General features: G+C 42.1%; 2 protein-coding genes across 2 annotated transcripts; both read right to left on the reverse strand.

Moving 5' to 3' along the window:
- Window positions 1–1,177: 1,177 nt before the first annotated feature.
- rfc1 (replication factor C (activator 1) 1) lies at window positions 1,178–10,294 on the reverse strand. The gene is made up of 23 exons (XM_062387458.1): window positions 10,155–10,294; window positions 9,258–9,413; window positions 8,504–8,579; window positions 8,277–8,393; window positions 7,865–8,166; window positions 7,699–7,767; window positions 6,962–7,039; window positions 6,520–6,876; window positions 6,213–6,326; window positions 5,941–6,120; window positions 5,559–5,663; window positions 5,027–5,456; window positions 4,793–4,902; window positions 4,570–4,684; window positions 4,082–4,170; window positions 3,612–3,749; window positions 3,409–3,504; window positions 3,063–3,316; window positions 2,843–2,960; window positions 2,488–2,633; window positions 2,193–2,406; window positions 1,823–2,020; window positions 1,178–1,715 (listed from the first exon to the last, which is right to left on the reverse strand). The coding sequence occupies exons 1-23, from the start codon at window positions 10,155–10,157 to the stop codon at window positions 1,617–1,619; spliced, it is 3,564 nt and encodes a 1,187-aa protein (XP_062243442.1). The 5' UTR covers window positions 10,158–10,294; the 3' UTR covers window positions 1,178–1,616.
- A 1,405-nt stretch (window positions 10,295–11,699) lies between these two features.
- On the reverse strand, window positions 11,700–14,966 carry rpl9 (ribosomal protein L9). The gene is made up of 7 exons (XM_062388757.1): window positions 14,808–14,966; window positions 14,597–14,712; window positions 13,894–13,989; window positions 13,645–13,777; window positions 13,275–13,355; window positions 12,430–12,559; window positions 11,700–11,856 (listed from the first exon to the last, which is right to left on the reverse strand). The coding sequence occupies exons 1-6, from the start codon at window positions 14,851–14,853 to the stop codon at window positions 12,453–12,455; spliced, it is 579 nt and encodes a 192-aa protein (XP_062244741.1). The 5' UTR covers window positions 14,854–14,966; the 3' UTR covers window positions 11,700–11,856; window positions 12,430–12,452.
- Window positions 14,967–15,934: the final 968 nt, after the last annotated feature.

The raw sequence follows: 15,934 nt of genomic DNA on the forward strand, positions 1-15,934 counted from the left end.
ACTTCCTGGATTCCTTGACAAGAGGCGGGGGACTACAGCTGTGGACCAATAAGGGAGAACCAAATTGATTTGCGCTGACACACATTAAATCTACTGTTATAATTATATCAAACCCTTCTGTTCGGGGCCATTATTGACTACCTATTGCTTACTGACTTACCCTAGGCTGTGATAATTGTCCATAACTTCAGTGTTCATGGGTCTATCTCCCTAAAACTACATTTGTGTAACTATATCATTTGTCCTGGGTCAGATTCATTACAAATTTTGGTCCGATACCATAGTTATGAGGACATTTTGGCTGTTCCTCACAAATTCAAAGGACTGTTTGAAGGTTAAGAATTGGTTTTAAGGTTAGGGTTAGATTTAGGTTTAGGTTAAGACCAGAACCGACTCATTTACCTGCTCTGTCCTGTCCGGAAAAACTAAAACCTGAGAGCCCGTCCTATCTGGACTTGTGGTGCAGATCACAATGTTGATAGTGTGGAGTAAAAAATCCAATACCAATATATTGGCAAATTTATATATGAACATTAAAATAATTCAGAGATAGCCAAACATAATTAAGACTTTGTATGTAATATTTTTGCGTATTTAAGACTTTTCCAACCAGCAGTAATTGTGGATTCACAGTTTTGTTTCATTGTCTTAAACAATCAAAGTAAAAATGTGGAATATGGCCAAAATGGCCACTAAATACAAAATAGCAGGCTTTTTTTTGCGTTTTTCCAAATGCACCTAGAGACTTTTTTTTTGTTTGGTCATGATACACCTGTGTATTGATTCTTGTGAAGATCGGTCAATGTGAGCACATTCCGGGGGTCTCTGGTTCTCGGGGGCACCATTGAGCCATTTTGCGACGCCCATTGAAAATTCCTCCAGAATACGTACATTTTCACCACTTTCTAACTCTCTGCAGATTTTGATAAGAATTTGAGCATGTTAAAGCCCTCAAAAAGCCAATTCATTTGCCTGAATAATAATAATAATCATTACAATTTCAATAGGGCCTCCCACTGTCAGTGCTCGGGCCCTAATTAATCATTAATGACAGAATCTGCTGATCCCTGAGCTGAATGTGGTTTCTATTTTTCCAGCGAAGATCCCTTTTTGAGTGGCTGGATTTTTGTACACAAACTGCTTCTCTCTATTAGAAAAAAAACCACTGACACTCATGAGGGAGATATTTCTCTATTCATCCTCGTGAAATCTTTACAAAAATGACATTTACAGAGTCGTCAGTGCTAACCATGGAACCAAACAGGAGTAGGAATGTACTGTGGTCCCAGCAAAAAGGTAACAGTCACATTATTTACAGCCTCGACACCTGGACCACAAACAGATGACAGAAGAAACGCACATCGCTCCTGATTGGACACACGTTACTGCAGAGGGGTACACACATGATAACGGGCTGAACAGGCAGACACTACTCTTCATTTGCTCGGGATGGAGACAGGAAGTTAAAAAAAGTCTGGAGTATTTGAGGTTTTGGTGGAGTGACAGATGAGTTACCTGCAGAGTCTAAGGCAAGCTCCCTACTTTCTGCTCATTTCAGGACCGTTTTAAGTGCAGAGAAAAAAATGTAAATTCTGTTGGAGGCAGACGAGGAACAGTTATTTCTTAGCTTTGCCTTTCCCTTTGCCTTTTCCTTTCCCCTTCCCAGAATCTTCTTTCTTCTCTTTCGACTCCTTGGTGGCCTTTGCCTTCTTCTGCTGCAGGGAGGAACAAGAGACAGATGAGATATTATAAAAAGATAGAACATAACGTGATTTAGTTTGAAATGTGAAAAAGACGATTGCACTATTGCAGTTTGAATTACTTTGATCATAGCGTCGGCCTTCAGGCTCTCCCCTTCCTCCTCGGACTCGTGACGTCCATTGTCCATGTCCTCTCCTCCCAGCTCAGACTCCCCACCACCACCAGCAGCAGCACCACCACGGCCTTTCTTCACAATTTGCAGCGAGTAGGGTGTGAGATGAACTTCTTTGTTGTAGGCCCGTGTGAAAGCTGCCTTCACCTGGGAGGATAAAGACAGCACAGATTTAAAAACTCTCATTTCCTGGACAAACAGCATCAACCACAGTATATGATGTACTGGAGTTATTTTCAGTCTATCAACTAATTGTTTCAGCTCCACTGCCAGCCAATCACAACAGCCCAAACCATACACCCCTTCTCCACCTCCTGACCTTAGACTCCAGTTTGGAGTAGGGGTCAGGTTGTCCGCCCCAGACGCTGATCTCCATGATGCTGTCCACGTCCTCCTTGATGAGGTTGTAGCTGTCCAGCAACTGCACGGCTGGACCGGCGCCCTCAGCTCCGAGCCTCTGAAGTGGGCTCAACAAGGCCTGCCGCAGGTAGTGCAGGTAGTCCAGGTTCACCGCCTGTCTGCTGCTCAATGTCCTGCAGGTGCCAAGCTGATTAAAAACTGTGATTTTGTGTTGAAGGTGTAAAGAGTTAGGGAGAGATGCAGGTTCGACTCACTTTAAACTCATGTGTGAGTTCAGCTCCTGAATGATACGGGAATGTTTACCGGTGGACGAGTGCTTGCCGAGCCAGCTGGGAAATGTGGGGAACTGACTCATATAGCCTTTCATCAGCTCACCTGGTAACACACTGGCATAGATGGCCTACGAACACACACACACACACACCCAAGTTATTGCAAGAATTAGGTTGATGTTTGCAAAATTTATGTCATATAATTCCTTTTAGTGTTTTATACAAAAAACTATTTACAACAGACCTTCAATTTCTGACTCACAAGTTTAAAGGAAACCATCTGCTCCCGAAAAGGATATAATATAAGGATTATGATACAAGAATCATTTTGTGTTACCTGGGTCGGCAGCAGGGACCAGTTCTGCCGAGAGCGTATCTGTCTGTCAACCAGATCTCCGTCTGAGATTGAATCCGCTGTTTTGCTGAGCAACACCAGGTGGGACTTCAGATCTCCACTGTAAGAACATGAAATAATAAGATCCACATTTTTGGAAATAATATCATTGATGTTATTGTGATTCTATTTCAGGTGGGAACTGTTGGGAACTGTCTCTCACCTGGCAGCCGCTGGACGAACGTGCAGGTAGTTCTCTTGGACGAAGAGCGGAGCTAGCGAGTAGTCGTGGAAGAAGAGGTCGGACTTGTCGATAAGGCTCATGTGGGAGGTCTCTTCGCCCAAGGCAAACACCTTCCTGCAAACGTCAAACGGCCCCAGCTTCATGTCCTTGCGGGCGCTGGCCGCGTCAGACTTGCACTGGTCGTACGTCATCACCTTCTCTTTAGCGGACCACATGCTCAGGTTGTGAATCACCTGGAGATAGGAAAGCCAGCTTGGTGAAAAGGTGGCAAACCAAGACAGAACCTTGGTGTGACTGGACTTTTACGACATGTTGTCTTCTTTACCTGGCGGATGTCCTGATTGGAAGCCAGGATAATTTCGTTGAGAGCTGGAGGAGGGATCTTGATTCCCTCTTTGAAAGTAAGGGACATCATGGCTCCCTGACAAATGGAAAAGTAAATATTTACATTCGCTGACATTATGATTTCAAAGCTTTTGTCATTTCATTCTAATATACTGTCAGATGTCAGGCCGGGCGTTTGTGTACCTTAATCTGTTCCACTCGCGGCCTCTGGAAGCGCAAATCGAAGCAGTAGTTGGCGAGTGACCTGATCTTCTGATGGTTACGATCGTTGCACATGCAGATGATAGGAATCTTTGAGCTTCTGATCAGGCCGATCATTTCCTACGAGATGTCAGAGGTCAGCATCATGAACACATGGCAGAGGAACTAATGAGCACTGGATGTTAAAGACAGCTGGAGATGAAAGATTATCAGACAGTAAACAATCATATCACTTTGTTATTCAGTCTGACATTGTGCTAATGTAAGAAAAGGTTCAGTTGTTCGGAGCAGAGAGCTAAGGAAACATGTTGATTCAAGAGTTGTTATTTATGGAAGTGGATTTCAAGTCAGAGAAGTGTGACCTCTGGATCTGGTTATTTTTTAAGTAGGTTTAATATTCTTTTAAAAACGTGGAACTTCTGTGAGACTAATAACGAAATGTGTTTATTTACCTGGATTCCTCCACGGTCTTCATTACCAGCCATGCCGTCAATCTCATCCATGATCAGGATATGTTTGCTGCTCACTGTAGTAGACGTACCTACAGAACACAGACACCAACCGTTACCACAGTGTTTCCCCTTAATAAGATAAACTGTGGCAGCCCTTTACAGTCAAATTTGTCCAGCCACAGTTTCAGAATCGGAAACGTTTTACCTGTTAGTCTTTTCACTCTCCCTCACTGTGTCAATGCCCAGTCAAAACATCCATTAAGTTTTTACAGTCCTCTGAAGGCAGGCAGATTAGTGCATAACATCAGCACATATCGCTTTCACTGGGTGCATCAACATAACAGACGTACAGCTCTAAGCTGTTGGGCATATCTTTGCTTGCTGTACATCAGGTGTGTGCCTGCTCACAGGGCAATTACGTGACTGTATAAAGGCTGATGTAGGTTCACTTGTGAAAAAAACGAAAGGATAGTTGTGAGAGGTGTCACCTTTGTAGAAGCCCTCGATGCTGGTGTTGTTCAGTGACTCTGCGACGACCTGCTTCAGGCTGTTTTTGCTGCGAGTACAGCTGGCGTTCATCTCCACGTAGCTGAAGCCCAACTCCTGCAACACACACACAGTAAAGAGGCAGAGTCACAGCTTGGAGTTCTGGCTGTAGTAATAGTTCAAAAGCACCAAAGGCTGATCCTGATATTCCTGTTTATTACTGACTTCACAGACGAGGGCAGCAGTCGTGGTCTTCCCCACCCCCGGAGGTCCAGAGAGCAGAGCAGCTTTAAATCCTGATCCATCATCTTTCCCTCCAAACTTGCCAAACCTTACTGCACATGAAAAACAGCACCAAGCATGTGGTCTTTAACAGAGGTGAATATAAACTGACTATAAAGAGATAACCCTTACTTTATAAAAAATTAGTCATTGTTTTCAAGTTAAACTGCCTGCTACCTGGAGGCTTGGAAACGGTGCCACTGTGGTTTTTGTGCCAGTTCTGCAGCCACCGCAGCAGCTTATTGGCGCAGCTCTGATCCCCCTGCTGACCAATCACAGTCTTCAAAGAGCGCGGGCGGTACTTGTCCACCCACAGCATGCTGGCGTCCTCTGCAGATTTGGATGAGGATGATGATGGTGGTGGTGGGGCTGAAGTTGAACATGAGGAGGAAAGGCCAAGCTCCCTCCGGGCCGTGTGACCAGTGCCTCTGCCAGGTGGGGTGCCGCCACTTCTGGTCGATCTCCCGTGACCTTGTGCTAGGCCAGTCTTTGACGGGCTCGGGGTGTGAGGGGACCTGGAATTACCCTTTGAAGGAGAGATCTTCTGGGCTTTGGGGGTGCTCTTTGACGCTCGTCTGGGGGGAGTCTTGGTTTTAGAAGCTTTGCTCTAATTGAGAAAGATATACACATCCAAATAAAAATATTTGTTAAATGTAATCAACGAATAACTGAGTCATAGATACTATATTTCAGTAAATACGTTGCTGACCTCTGCCTCTGCTGCAATCTCATACTTGGACTTCTTCCCTGGTTTGGTTCTGATCAGCTCCAGCAGAGCGTCCTCGTCCAGGATCTTGGTTCCAAAAATCTCGGCCTGAGCAGAGTGAAACAGAAGAGAAATCAAAACTGGATGAACATAATGTCTGAGACAGACAAAGGGAAACACTGCAGAAATGAGTCAGGAAGGGAAATTAAACAATTAAACTGCTATTAACAATTTTGATGTACTAACTGTGACTTTAACACTGTTGACCCTACTATTGTAGAGTTGCCACCTTCTTTAACTCTTATTTTAACTCGTCATCGGTCATAGATCAGTCAGCATTAGATCACAACAATCACACCAGTTTTCTTCAGGACACAGCAGTCACCTTGTCGAGTTTGGAGAGCCCGCTGTCCCTGCCCTGCACCAGGTAGGTGGTCTTTTTGCTGAGGTTACCCGTCACCTTGCCCCCGTAGCGCTCGATGAGGGATTTGGTGTCATCTCTCTCCATAGACTCGAGGACCCCCGTCAACACAAACACACAGCCCTCCAAACAGTTCTCTGCTCCCTGGAGAAAACATGCACATCGTACAGTCAGAGATAAAGATGCTGGTCAGCAGCTTTTCTTTACACAACTGTCTGAAGGCTGATGTGTGTTACCGTTGGGATTTCCTTGGAGCCCAGTGCTCGTGGTCCATCTCTGTTGAGGTAGTTCCTGAAAGCTGAGGGGTTACCTTTCTTCTTCTCAGCGTCATCAGGACTCGTGCTTGTGCTCTGATCAGGTTAAGAGACATATGAGACATAGTTACTTGTTCTTTAAATTGTTTTAACACTTGTACTTGTGCAGATGTTCACTTTGAGTTTTTCTGCTTGGTATTTTATCCTGAGTTTCTGTCCTTGCTGCACAACCAGTTGGCTTTTGGGGACAAATATTATTAATATGTTGAGATATGTCTTCAAAGCTCACCTCTGGTTTCTTGGGAGACGTTTTAAGTGCCGTGGGAGTGGTTCCTGTTTTGGGTGTGAACTTCATGTGTGAGCTTGATGAGGCGATGGGCTCCTTCTTGGGAGAGTTTTTAATTTTTGAGGGTGAAATGAGGGTCTTCCTCTTAGACCCTGTGTCGCCCTCTTCATCTCTTTTCTTCATCATGGCCAGTTTGGAGCTGGCTTTGACAGGGGAAAGGTTCTTCTTAGGAGTCGGACTGATCAAGTCTTCTGACTTGATCCTGGTCGGTGTTCTGCTCGGGCTGCCAGCAGCAGAGTCTGTGCAGCTCTTTTTGGGAAATGCAGCTTGAGCTTGTTTGTCATCAGAGCCTTTACGAGCCTGAATGAGGAGGACATTACTTATTAAATTTCATGACCGCAATCATCGGAATCGAGCTCGAATTTTTATCATTTTGTTAAGTTACCTTCTTTGCCTGGGGCTCCTCTTCCAGCATGGCCAGTGTTTTGGCAAACTCCTCATCCTCATGGACCTGCTTTTCCAGCTGTGTAAAATCAGAAGAAGAAAGAAAAAGGATGAGAATGGAAAAGTAGAGGCAAAGTTACACTATGAGTACAAACTATTTTACTATGAGATAAGCTGAAAAACCAACCGTCACATTGTGTGTGTGTGTGTGTGGGGGGGGGGTACATTCAAGGATTTAAGCAAACACTAACTCAACATTTTGAATTTCAGGAATTCTCCAAATTATTCTTAACAACTTGTAAAGTTTCACAGAGTGACAGAGAAGACAGTAATAACTCCTTCTTGAATTATAGTTTCACAACATATATGTATCAGTCACTTATCGTAATTTGATCTATAAAATAAAGGTTTGAAAATAAAGCCCATAAGTTTAAAATTATTTTAGTTTTCTGCTTTTAATCCAAATAATAGAAACGTTTTGACAGATTTCTCAGAGAATAATTGATGAAAAGCATATTTAAAGAACTGATGTCTACGAGTGTGTGAAATTTGGTGCAGCTTGACTGAATATTAAGGGAGTGTTGAGCCTTGGCAGAGGTATGAATAACACAGAGTGACATTCTAATTGATATAAATAGCAGCATAACTGTTGGTTGACTTTTTGATAAATCAACTACTTGTGTCAGCTCTGACTATTAGCTCCTCACTGAGCTGCTGTTTATGTCGATCAGCCCTTACCTCCATGTCCTCACTCATCTGCAGCTGTCTGGCAATCTCCTCATCACTGATCAGATCTTCCTGAATTGGCTGAAGAGGAAGATGGGTTTTGTTTTTTAAAGTCAGTTGTTGGAAATTTGTCAGTTGTTAGAGGTGACCTTGAATAAAATCCTCTGTCATTACTCACAGCCTTTCGTTTGGTGCTGGCTACCAGCTTCTTCTCTGAGCGCTGAACAGTGCTGGTGCCGAAGTAGTCCATCACTGAGGTGGGGGTTTGTTTGGTCGGAGGAGGCGTCTTGGGGGATACAAGCACTGGAGGAGACTTGAGCCCAGTTTTTGCCCGCGTGGAGGGCGACTTGGCGGGAGGTGTCGCCACCTCTTTGGCCCCCGGACGAGCACTCTCTTCCTCTGACTTCCTCCGTTTGGATGTGTCGTCATGCTTGGTTTGGGAAACCTTCTTCAAGGACTGAAAGTTGTCACTGTCTGAGTCTACAATCCAAAAAGAGAACTCTTATAAAAACCACCATCCTCCTTAATCAAGCATGACATGAGCTCCAGCATGTACAGTACGTTTGAACAATAATGAAAAAAAACATCACCTGTCTCAGAGACATATTGCACAGGATCTTTTTTAGGAGGCGGTGCTGGCTTGCTGCTCTTCTGTTTCTCTTTGGCAGATATCTTTGACTTCCTGACTGGCTCCTCCTCCTCCGAGTCTGGAGGGAAAAACAAAGACAGGTGGTAAAAAAAACACACAGGGAGGATGAAGAGCAACGAGAGCATTATTCTGAAAGGGAACCATATATCAGAACTGCAACGTTCTTACCCGACTCTATGACGGCAGGCTTCTTTCGTTTTTTCTCACCATCCTTGTGTTTCTCTTCTGTTTTGGGGCTTTTGACCTGAAAGAAACAAAACACAACCAAAACATAATTAAGCCAGATGAAACCAATACAATAATACAGTAACAGAAACATGATAACAATGATGCCAAAGTTATATTTGGATTAAAATTAAGAAGATTTAAAACTTAGAAACTTAAATAATATAATGCTGCAGATAATACAAAAAATCCATTTCCAATAGTGACATTTCCTAATTTAGCCTGAGCAATGTTAAAAAACAATGTTAAGATTGAAAGAGAAAAGCTATATTAAAAATATAACCTCTATACTTGATTAACCTAATTTACCACATATAAAAAAGGAACAGTTTACAACCCAATCTCTACATTAAAAACTACAGTTCAGACTTTTAACATCTGGACTGGATCCACAGAGAGAGAATCTAGACTGTTTTAAACTCAGTTTCAGTTGAGGGAGCCTATCATACAAACACAAAAAGAGAGATTATGTTTTTCTTCACATCCAGAAAATAATGGACAAGGTCCAAACCAAAAATCACTCTTCTTAGACCTATCAAATGTCGACACATTTTCATATTTGAGAAAATATAGAATGGGATGTGTGACAGTAGTCTTCCACATTAGAACAGTTCCAGATCAAAACTGTTAAAATCTAGATTAGATTAACAGGGACACTGGTAATTCCCTGTGTCCTACGTTAAGTCAATTTCCTTGCCTTGTTGCTCGCTTTCTTTTTCTGCTTCACTTCATCATCTGGAGACAGCGGCTTGCTATTCTTCTTCTTCTTCTCTTCAGCTTTCACGGTTCCATTTGGCGCCGGCTTGTGCACCGCAGGCTTCACTACAGTCGTTTGAAAGAAGCGCCTGATGTCCTGAAAGCAGAAAACACCAAAGCTCCTCAGTGGATTTCTTCATTTACTGACATTTTAATTGAAAATACAACAGATACATAAAAAACACACTTTTCATAACAACCCTGTGGGGAACCTTCACTCGCATTCATCACAGCACAGCTTCTCCTTTACTGTGAATCCCACTCATCTCCCTTCCCCATACACCCCTCTTGTTCTTTAAATACACAAGTGCACTTAGAGGTGCAACCATCATGGTGAGGGGGGTGTCTTCTCCAGTCATAGACAGAGTCCAGCCACATGAAGTGAGCCTGTCTCCTGAAGAAGCCCGTGCACACAACCTCTGTGAACCTGAGGCAAGTGAGTGAGAGGATGGCGGAGCCTGCTCTCCCTCCTGTGACGACACCTGCTGCGGGGTTTTGTGGAGGACCTCCTCAGTTGGGAGCTGGAGGATGCTGGACTCCATTTCCCTCTAAGTGGTGGCAGCTAAGACACAACCAGTGGTGACTCTACTACTTTGACGTCTACACTGAGACGCTCATTCTGAAACCAAACACACTCGTGTCTCTTTCTGACATGGGCTCCCAAGGATTTTTTTATTTTTTTTTACCAAAACAATGTATACGATATCAACGGTTGCAAACACGATAATCAAAATGCTCCTGGTTAAACTTTAAACCAGAGCCTGTTAGGTTTGTCCCGTTTAACCTGCAGCTAACACTATATCAAAGCGTTCGTCGTGTTTTAAAGTCTGTAACGTACCATGATGGAGACGTTTTCTCGCAGTTTTACTCTCAGGTTAGTTGTCAGAAGTCAGAAAATCCTGCAGCCGCTTGGCGCGAAGAGGGGCTCTGCGGACGACTGGTGATGACGTACATACCGCGGGCAGCGTCTACGTCCTGTGCGTCACTCTGCGTTGTGTTTTTTTTTTTTTATAATACAAATACAATGGAAGATAAAACGTTAAAAAATCATCTACAGAAAATATGTCATGTTTAGTTTCCAAGATTGTATTCTAGATAAAAACATCATCATCTTTGAACTTCAAATATTTTAAACTGTTCTATTTTGCTTATTTCTGCCTAAGATAAATGATTTCCTGAAATTGTATCGGTTTTTTAACGATAACAATTAAAGTGAAAGACAACAAGCTACAAAATAAGTAGTCTGCAGTAAACATGTCATAGTCGGTCAGTATGTTTTATTAGTAAAATAAAATACTGCCACACCGCTCCCAAAACAAACAAACAAAAGCAAGCAATTTCATTAAATGTTTAATTGATTATTATTTGTATATTGAAATTTTTTTATCAATCTTTTTGTTTTAAAATGCTATATGAATAAATTGTATCCTTATTACCAGTTAGACATTTAAGTGCGAACAAAGTGGTATTTTGGAGTGTAATACTTTGAAAACGTTTTAAATAAATAAATTACTTATTAGAGTTAAATATAATCTTCCTTCCAGCAGCCTCTAAAATGCCGTCCCACGTTTTAAAACTAATCCTACAGTCTGCTATAAAAAAGACGGATTGGAGATTACATTGAAGTAAAATTTTACGTTGGCAGAAGGGAACTGCGCACCTCCTGAGCAGAAGTGGACTGCGCAGCTACTGCGCATAAGTGATCTGCGCAGGAATAATTTAATTAAAAAGAATTATATTACATTTTTTTGGTTCTTTTTTATTTTATTTATTTTGTGTTAAATTGTTTAACTGTTTCCAAATTCTGACCGTTCATTGAGGGAGTCCACATGATGAAATGATATTCTTTGTTTTAACCCTACTTTAAGCAGTAGGCTATAGACTGAGATGGGCTTGACCTGTTGTTCAAAACGTTTTGATTATGTACCCGGTGATACTTTAGGCTGAAATGGCACAAGCAGAAACTCAGTGGGATTAAAGAGGTCAGATTAAATGAAAGCTGAATTTTACATAAATCAGGTTTATAGTTGTGCAGCAGAGCTCAAGTTTTCTCCCCTGACACTAAATGTTTTAAAGTCAGTTTAAACCAGACATGTTTTAAATAAATCAAAAATAAACAGACAACCACAGCAAAAACTTTCAGTGGTTGATACATCATTATTAAAGAATAAAAGCTAACAGAAAAAATAAAAGTTTGGTTTCATGATTCTAAATTGTGATTTTTTTGGTTCTAGAATCCATTTAATTTCAAAACAATTTGTATAAACTGTTTAGAGATGTTCAGTTTCTGGTCAACTTTCATTTCTATTCCATTTTAAAACAAGTGTCACATGTTCATTGAGCTGCAGCAGAGTCTAATAAAGGCAACAAACAACCAGACGGATTCATTGGAAAAGATGGTAATTTTATTGGTCGTCAGAGAAGAACATATATTAAGCTTCGGTCTCCACCACAGTGGTCCTCTCGCTGATGTAGATGCCGTTTAGGAATATCCTATTATCCTTCTTTTGGACCTTGGTGGCCTGTTGGAATCAAGGCCGCTGAAAAAGGAGACATGTGTTAGAGGGGAAATAAGATCATATGCAACATGTCAGTAGTTTAACCAAAATCTAACAAGGCCTGACATGAGAAGTACTGAAGGATAAATTTAAATCAGGAGATAAACTAGTTTAAACAACTCATATTTTGGCTGCATGCGTTTAACTCATGAAAAACACAGTGAGCCACGTAATGCAAACACTGCATAGGAGTGAGCAAGAGTTTATAATTTTAATCAGACTTTAACAAATTGTTGAAATCTTTGGTTTACAATCAAGTTTCTCTGACACAAGAGCCAGATGTCAACAGTAAGAAGTTCATGTCTCGCAAAACTGAAGATACAACCGCAATAAGTTGTGGTGAGAACAGTAATTTACAGATGCAAAAATATTATAGCTACATTTTATGAAACAAAATCATGAACTTTGGATAACATACAAAAGTATTGCAGAAAAACTTTAAATTGCAGACACTGGAAACAGAAACATGCTTTTACAAAGAGACATAGCTATGGAACATTTAGAGAACATAAAACAGAAGAGGTCACAGAGGAGGCTTCGGCGGCGTTGTCTAACCTGTACGACTGCAGGTTGGCAATTTAATTTTCCGGCTGCGAGACTGTTCCCTTCTCAGAGACGTAGATACCATCCAAGAACTTTCTGATATCCTTATTTTTTACTGTGGTGGCCTGCTGGATCAGAGCAGCTAGAACAGAGAGGTTGAGGAGATAAGCAACATGTCACGTTACACACAGATCACAGTAAATACAGAGATTGATGGAAGGAGATGGAGATGCAGTGTGGTCAGGATGTATGAGGTGAGGCTCAACTTCAATATCTTAGTCAGAGGGTAGATGCTAAAAATCTTAAAAATGACTTTATGAGGAATAAAGGTGTTGAACATCAACGTCACTAGTTTTCATTCAGGGATTCAACATTCATCAGTTCACCCCAGTGCAATGAGGAAGAATATTACATCACTGTGACAGGAAACGTAATAGTCTCCTGCTATATGGCGACATAACGGTGTAAACACGACTGATGTTCAGGGGAATAATGAACATTGTGTAAAGCAGTAGATGGAGGAGGGGGGGAAATTTTCATGAAAACAAGATTCATCACTACACCACAGGACTATTGTGGTGCTACAAGCACAGACTGGTGTTGCAGAAACAAATCTACAGGTTTAGAAGAGGTACCAGCCGTCTGTCAATCACATGCCATCTTCAGATTTCTGTGATATCGTCTGTGCTTCCTTTAACTGCACAAGTTCATCATTAGTTTGATGAACCTTATAATTAACATGAAGCGATATGTGCATGTAGGCCCATATCCAAGAGGATACATTTCGGACATAGTTCTACAAGTTTGTGTGATAATATGCAGAGAAATTTCTGCCTAAATGAAAAGAGGTCACATACATGAGTTTGACACCAGCTCAATGTCATTGCCTTCCAGGATCAGCTCGTCCTTCTGGCCCGCTGAGACTGAACAGACAACACCTGAGGGACAGAAGAAATCATCATCACATGTCCAGTAAAAGTAGAACAAGCAGTTCAATGGACAGGAAGTGGCAGAGCTGCTTCATTACACTGTCGATTAATCCTGGTCTCAGTCTATAGTGTTTATTACAGCACGTTATATTTATGAGAAAATACATATTTGGAAGTCCACTAGAGCGGGACATAATACCACTCAAAATACACAGCAACAGCACATTAGCTTGTCCATATTATAAAATACTTTAATACTTGACCTTACAGATGCTACCATATTATTCTGCAGACTCACCAGCCCTCATTCTGACGCGGCGAATGTACTTCTCTCCCAGGAAGTTCCTGATCTCCACCATGGTTCCACCCTCCTGGATAACGACGTTGATGGGGAAATGGGCGTACACAGAACGCATTTTATACCGGAAACCCTGCAGTCAGACAGGAGAGTTAGTCACTGGGTCAAACCATGAAGACAAATTATTCAACAACAGTCAGCCTGTGGCTCAACCCTGGTCACGGTCAATAACTCAAACTGAAGTCTCACCAAAGTGACACCCTTGATCATGTTCTGGACATGGCTGCAGATGGTGCGGACTGTGGCCAGCTCCTTCCTGTTTCCCCACCATTTATCCACACGGAGCTGAGGAGAATAGGGACATGCGTTATTTTCTATAGAGTGGGCTGATGCAATGTGGTCAATTAATAAATACATTTTATTTCATCATTTTCTAAAGATAAAAGGCATTTTCTGATTCCAGACTCTTTTAAGCTCCATGTAACTGTTTTCATAAACTCAGTGAGACTGAATCGTTTAGGACTAAATCCTGTGGTAACACTTGGAGGGGTCAGAAATAAGCTGAAAACACAACACTGACACATTCTCACCTTCTATGTTGATGAGATTAATTTCTCTTGCATCTAAGAACCTAAATGCTTATTATGAAGTGGATTTCAGGAGCATTTGGCTCAGGGGCGTTTACCGGCTCCACTGAGTTCACCCTCTAGTCGCTGGTCAGCAGTTTCATGCAGAGCAGATCATATATTGTTAAAGACTTAATGTGTAAATACGCCTGCACACTGTGGTTGAGAGAGCAACAGAGTCTCAACTGTTCCACCTCTAAATGCTAAACGGAGCAGGGATTGATTTTCTATCCTCCATCGCTACAAAGAATCTCTAACATTAGCATCATTTCATCTTCTGATGGAAATCCGTTTCCTGCATTGGGACCCATCTGCGAGCCTCTTACCTTCATCTGTTTCTTGCCCAGCAGGCTGAGCTCCAGGTTGATGTGGTTGAACTGTCTTGTGAGTTTTCCACGGGGCCCCTTGACAGTCACTGTCCGGCCCTTCAACCTCACCTCGACTGCACCACCGCAACAAAACAGAGAGGAGGGAATGAGCAGACAGTTCAGGCTCACGATGGACAAATGCACAGGATCACTCTGACAAGACGCTCACCTTTGTCGGGGATGTCGACAGTCTGACTGCTGAGAATGGTCTTCATTCTGTGGAAACAAACACAGCGTGTCAGAGGATGTGAGGCCTGGTCGCACACGTTATGACAATTGTGTTACTCTGTTGAATCCATCTTGTACTGTCAGGCTGCTGAGATAATAACTCTGGGTGTAGGTGACTTGTTGGTGCTCGACTGGTGTCTGCAGCCACACTGCCATACATCTGCTAGCGCTGAGGCTAATGCTAACATGTAGCCACATTAGCTACACTGTTGTTTAACTTTTACTGAACAATCACACGTGTCCCGCAGGACTGTGGCTGTGAGTGAAAACCGGAAACACACTATAATGTACTTTTGCAAATAATAATGAAAAGGCTACCGCGGCCCTCGGCAGCGTCAGGCCTGAAAACAGACAGCGATCACACAAACTACTATATCTACTCGATAAGACCATATAGAGTTAAAATACAGCCCGTGGGGTGAAATACATCGTCCTACGTGTGTGATGGTTGAAATTCGCAACACAAACATGTTTAATTTGCAAAGATGGAGTTAGATGAATGCTCCGGGTGGAGATTCTCGGGTATCCTCACCTCGCCGGTAGCAGAGGAAAGGAGGACGGAAGGACGTCACCACGCTGTTGTAGAGCACGCACGGAACGTCATCAGGCATTAGTAGACGATCCACGCATGGATAGGATATTGTCGATAAAGCACAAATACTCAAGTAAGGATCGATAACAATGAAGGTGAGGAAACAGTATTGTGCTGTAAACTGGAATATGTATATGTATATGTTTAGCTAAATTATATATCACGTTTATTTATATTTATATTTGTTGTTTGGTTCTGCGACGTTCAAGATCGGCAAGCACAGTTTGGAAATAGTTCGCTCAATTTATTTTGTCATTTTAATATTACTCTGTGAATTAAAGTACAGGTTTGTGGATTGGATCAAACCACAACATTAGTGGTGGTTCCATTTTATTCCAATTAAATATTATAACCGATATAACCCAGTGGTTCAAGGGACATGTTTTAGGTTTAAGATTATTTATATCTGGTGGGTGGAGAAACTCTGATGCAACCAATGTAGCTTAATATAAACATTTTTCCCTGTTTCTGTATGT

The sequence above is a fragment of the Platichthys flesus genome, chromosome 5 (assembly GCF_949316205.1).
Source record: "Platichthys flesus chromosome 5, fPlaFle2.1, whole genome shotgun sequence".
Classification (NCBI taxonomy): domain Eukaryota; kingdom Metazoa; phylum Chordata; class Actinopteri; order Pleuronectiformes; family Pleuronectidae; genus Platichthys; species Platichthys flesus.

What these genes read in the sequence shown, in the direction of transcription:
- rfc1 (XM_062387458.1), bottom strand. An exon ending in CGTCTCCCAAGAAACCAGAG is followed by an intron (nt 6,327 to 6,519) that starts GTGAGCTTTGAA and finishes TAACCTGATCAG; the next exon opens with AGCACAAGCACGAGTCCTGA. An exon ending in CTGCTGCCCTCGTCTGTGAA is followed by an intron (nt 4,685 to 4,792) that starts GTCAGTAATAAA and finishes TGTGTGTTGCAG; the next exon opens with GAGTTGGGCTTCAGCTACGT.
- rpl9 (XM_062388757.1), bottom strand. Translation starts at nt 14,853, where the DNA reads ATGAAGACCATTCTCAGCAGTCAGACTGTCGACATCCCCGACAAAG. An exon ending in TGATCAAGGGTGTCACTTTG is followed by an intron (nt 13,778 to 13,893) that starts GTGAGACTTCAG and finishes GTCTGACTGCAG; the next exon opens with GGTTTCCGGTATAAAATGCG. An exon ending in CCGCGTCAGAATGAGGGCTG is followed by an intron (nt 13,356 to 13,644) that starts GTGAGTCTGCAG and finishes TCTGTCCCTCAG; the next exon opens with GTGTTGTCTGTTCAGTCTCA.